Source organism: Cajanus cajan, chromosome 4 (assembly GCF_000230855.2).
Source record: "Cajanus cajan strain Asha chromosome 4, NIPB_CcT2T_4, whole genome shotgun sequence".
NCBI lineage: Eukaryota > Viridiplantae > Streptophyta > Magnoliopsida > Fabales > Fabaceae > Cajanus > Cajanus cajan.
In genome coordinates, this window is record NC_138520.1 from 57,793,401 (window position 1) to 57,798,395 (window position 4,995).

The 4,995-nt window shown below is 37.4% G+C and overlaps 1 protein-coding gene across 1 annotated transcript; it reads right to left on the minus strand.

Annotated features, from left to right (window-relative positions):
• Positions 1 to 3,360: 3,360 nt before the first annotated feature.
• On the minus strand, positions 3,361 to 4,689 carry LOC114916612 (tubulin beta chain). The gene is made up of 3 exons (XM_083073645.1): positions 4,673 to 4,689; positions 3,830 to 4,221; positions 3,361 to 3,749 (listed from the first exon to the last, which is right to left on the minus strand). The coding sequence occupies exons 1-3, from the start codon at positions 4,687 to 4,689 to the stop codon at positions 3,427 to 3,429; spliced, it is 732 nt and encodes a 243-aa protein (XP_082929771.1). The 3' UTR covers positions 3,361 to 3,426.
• Positions 4,690 to 4,995: the final 306 nt, after the last annotated feature.

Below are 4,995 nucleotides of genomic sequence, written 5' to 3' on the forward strand. Positions count from 1 at the left end.
TTTGAATTGATTGTGTTGTGAGAATGAAAGTAAGAGATGTGTGAAAGATTATATTTGAAAGTGGCAAACAAGACTTGAAAAATTTGAGAAGTTAAAATTTTCAGAGAAGCAAATCTTCACTGGAATAATCGATTATCTTAAGATATAATCGATTATCTTAAGTGATTTATGGAAACAATCGATTATCTTGGGAAATAATCGATTATCTGGAACATGAAGAATTCCAAGAGTTTCTGAAATAATCGATTATTTGGGCAATAATCGATTATCTGGTAAGAAGGAACTCAAAAGTCATTGTAATAATCGATTATCTTGGGAAATAATCGATTATCTGAGTAGTTGAATCTGAAAAGTCACTGGAATAATCGATTATTCTGTAAATAATTGATTATCTAGGGAGTATAAGGAAAAACGACCTTCTGTAATAATCGATTATCCTTAAAATAATCGATTATCCATATCAGATTTCGTTTTTAAAAGATTTTTCTGATGCAAATAATCGATTATTTGCATAAATAATCGATTATCTGGGCGGTTTTTTGAAATTTCCTGAAACGGTTATCTACGCGCCAACCCTTAAAACTACCCATTACCCTTATACCCAGAATGTGCTAGGGCTTCAAAAACACTCTCATTCTCTCATTCTCTCATTCTCTCATTTTCCCCCAAACCCTCAAAACCCTAACTCTCTCAAATCCTTCCACAATTCTTCATCTTCTTCATCTTTCTCCAAGACCCAAGCATGGCATCTTCTTCCAAAAGGCCCAAGAAGCTTGAAGTGAGGGGGAGCAAACGTCCTCTTCCCTCAGAGCAACTGATTTCGAAGTGGTTCCACTAGTGGAAAAAAGGCTTTTAAAATCGGTTATTTTGGACTTTTAAAATCGGTTATAGAACCGATCTTAAAAGAGCCGATTTTGAAAAGGTAGACTTTTAAGATCGGTTATCAACCGATTTTAAAAGTAGACTTTTAAGATCGGTTGATTTATAACCGATCTTAAAAGTCGACTTTTAAGATCGGTTAAAATCATAACCGATCTTAAAAGTCAAGACTTTTAAAATCGGTTATATAACAACCAATTTTAAAAGTCAATTAAAATAATAAAAAAATTAATATGAATCTTATAATAGTTAAATGAGTAACATAGTTGGAAAAAATTGTTGCAGTTATAATATCTTATAAACAGCGTTCAGCCACATGATATGGAAAGCATTGTCACCATCATCATCCTGATACAAAGTTACATTAGAACCTTAATGAAAAGGACATAATGGTGAAGCTTCCTTCCAAAAGATAGGGAACATATAATCTGCCAATTATTTCTACGAAGTAAACAAAATTCAAAACTAAAATGTGTTCTCTTATGAGTCAAACGTAACCTGCTCACACTTATAATGGTTCATATATAAAATCCAGTGCAAAAGGTTCAAATATATAACCTGCTCACACTAATAAAGTGAATAGTTTGTTACAAAAAATTAAAGACTAAATTAGGATTATGCATAGTTAATAAATGAAAATTGATGGAAGCAAGAGGCAGCAATCTCCACAAGGTGGAAATCCTTGGATAGGATATGATAGTTGCTTTAAGACACCAATTAAGACTTTCAGACTTTGAGATTGGAGAGCTCGCAGTGTGGACTGTGCTTTAGGTACCTTTATTTACCTCAATATTCAAAATTCTAACCGGGTTGGATCCAAATTCAACTTTAACAATATTAAGATGCCAAAGATACCGTGGTTTTACGCTTGCTTGTCGTGGCTGATATTCCATATTCCCACTTTTGTTCTGCCTTTTTATTCTTTTGGGACCTTGTGCGGGGGACACACAAGCACACAATTTACTTCATCTAAGATACGATGCAACATGCTACCAAGAAAAGAAAATACTACTCCTACAACATTAATGTTTCTTCACCTCATTTTTATGCCTGTCCACTAGTATGCAAAGCTGTCCTCCCATTTTGTGAATCTTGAGCAGATGGATCAGCTCCAGCTGCAAGCAATATCTGCACCAGTTCTCTCCCCTCTATATATTTGGCATGAACAAGCAATATCTGACATTCTGAATTCTTCAGTACTTATTTTTACAAGAATAGTGCTTGTTCAACAAGCTTCTAACTAACTTGACAGTTACAGCAAACTAACATTTTAACAGTATTAATTGATTGACTAAAGAACATTATAGATTATAATGAACAACAACTAGAAAATGTGGCGGTTGACATTGCAGCAAATGGCAGAAAGAAATTATGTTTAACAGAATTACAAGAATAGCAAAATGAAAAAGCATAATTAACTAAGTAAGAAAACTAAAAAACAGAATGAAGAAATGTAATTTAAAATATAACAAAAAAGAATAGAATTAAAAAATATAATTTAAAAGGAAACAATAAAAATAGTAATATAAAATATAATTAAAAATACAACAGAATTTATAAAAGAAACAGAATTAAGAGTTATAGAATTAAAAATAACAATTTTAAAACAGAATTAGAAAAAAAAAATAATTTTAAAACAAAATTAGAAAATAAAAAAGAATTTTAAAACACCCTATGAAACCTCTCTTCTTCGACAAAACAAAAATCATTTCAAACCCAATCTGATGCAACCTTCTTTACAGCAAAATATGGGGTTTGGATGTCCTAATGGGCCAGGTCCAGCAAAATAAAGCAGAGGAACTTGGTAATCATCAGCTACAATTGTGTGTATTAGTGCAGTTGGCTAGAGAGCCATGGGATCTTTCCAATAAAACTATAGAGGTTTAGATGCTCTGTTCATGGCCAAAAATACTGCAGAAAATCAAGCAAAAGAGAAGAATGGAGGCAGCACCACTCACATAATTGTGTTTGACACTGTAGGATTGAAAGTTAATTGGGCTGTAGAGGTCCTGTTTGTTGCGTTGAACATGATGTTTTGAAGTTCAAACATCCAGAACATTGACGTGGAACATTTGGTGAAAATAGAATTGAGACAAGGGAGAGACCTGGATCACTCAAATATCCAGGGATTTCTTTGTATAGATACAATTAATCAATAAATAAATTCTGTTTGTCTTCCATTTTTTATGCAATTTCTATCGCGTTCTTTAAACAGTTTGTCTTTGGGCCGAGGAATTTTATCCCATACTTGAGAATCTGGGATATCTGACATAGGTAGGAACTTTTGACAATTTTTTTCATTGATAGAAGAACTGTGATTTGAAATTAAAGTCCACAACTGCAATTTTCACCACAATGTTGTGGTTTAAGATACCCTGCAACTGCGACAGTAAACCAAATCGACAGCAGAAGTGAAACACCACCACCCACCCACCATTAGCATCGAGCAAGACACAAAACCTAACCGCACGGCCCCACCAACACAACGACACCCAACCCCAACTTCCAAAATTCAACCCAAAACCAGATACTACCAGCAATCATTACTCAACAAACACAGCAAGCAACAAATCCAAAAAAAAAACCAGAAATCAACTCACACGTGGGCGTAGCGAGCTTGAGAGTCCTGAAGCATATGTCATAGAGAGCCTCATTGTCCAAAACCATACACTCATCAGCGTTCTCAACAAGCTGGTGAACGGAAAGTGTAGCATTGTAAGGCTCAACAACAGTGTTGGAAACCTTGGGCGAAGGAAACACGGAAAACGTCAACATCATGCAATCGGGATACTCCTCCCGAATCTTGGAGATTAGCAACGTCCCCATGCCGGAGCCAGTCCCTCCCCCAAGCGAATGACACACCTGAAACCCTACATCAACAACAACAATAGCAATCACCGATTAACAACCGAATGAAGAAGGAGCGAATGAATGGATCATGAATCAGTACCTTGCAAGCAATCGCAATTCTCGGCTTCTTTGCGGACGACGTCGAGGACAGAGTCGATGAGTTCAGCGCCTTCGGTGTAGTGGCCCTTGGCCCAGTTGTTGCCGGCGCTGGACTGGCCGAAGATGAAGTTGTCGGGGCGGAAGATCTGGCCGCAGGGGCCGGATCTGACGGAGTCCATGGTGCCGGGCTCCAGATCCATGAGGACGGCGCGTGGGACGTACCTTCCGCCGCTGGCTTCGTTGTAGTAGATGTTGATGCGGTCGAGTTGGAGGTCGGAGTCGCCGCTGTACCTGCCGGTGTGGTCGATGCCGTGCTCGTCGCATATCACCTCCCAGAACTTGGCGCCGATCTGGTTCCCGCACCTAATGTTGTTCACGGAGAAGGAGAAGGGGCTGCAACGCGGGTAAGCATATGGGTCTATGTGCTATTGCAGTGATGGAGATTCTTCAATATTCGCGAACCTCTCTGCATACTCGAACGGAGAGCTGTCTCTGCTAACCTGAACGAAGAAGACCAGTAGAAACCCTAAGCACGAATGAAGGAACGAAGAAGACCAGTAGGAACGAATGAAGCAAGAAGCCTGAACCCTAAGCACGAACAAACGAACCTGAGCGAACGAAGTAGAGAGTGGAGGCCAAAATTGTAGAAACGGACAAGGATATTTAAGATCGGTTATCTAAGAACCGATTTTGTATGTTACATACGAAATCGGTTCCTATATAACCGATCTTAAAAGTAGTAAAAAAGACATGATTTAAAATCAGTTAAATTGTGACCGATTTTAAAAATAATTTTTAAAATCGGTTATATTTGAACCGATCTTAAAAGTTGTGTCACACATACCTTTTAAAATCGGTCATAAAATAACCGATTTTAAAAGTACTTTTAAAATCGGTTAAATTTTAACCGATTTTAAAAATATTCATATTATTTACAAAATTGCCACCGCATCACTTTTAAGATCGGTTACCCTGTAACCGATCTTAAAACTCCGATTTTAAATCCAATTTTTGCACTAGTGTTCGCGGATGAGAAAGCGCAAGAATATTACTTCGAGTGGTACGCTGGTCGGAGAATCATTCCTCCAAAGACCCTGATGCTTGAATGGTTCAAGAATGAAGGGTTTAGCTTTCCAACCCTTTTGGAGCATCAGGAGTTGAAGGTGT

Coding starts and splice junctions, on each gene's coding strand:
- LOC114916612 (XM_083073645.1), bottom strand. Junction 3,750..3,829: donor GAATTGCGATTGCTTGCAAG/GTACTGATTCAT, acceptor TTGTTGATGTAG/GGTTTCAGGTGTGTCATTCG.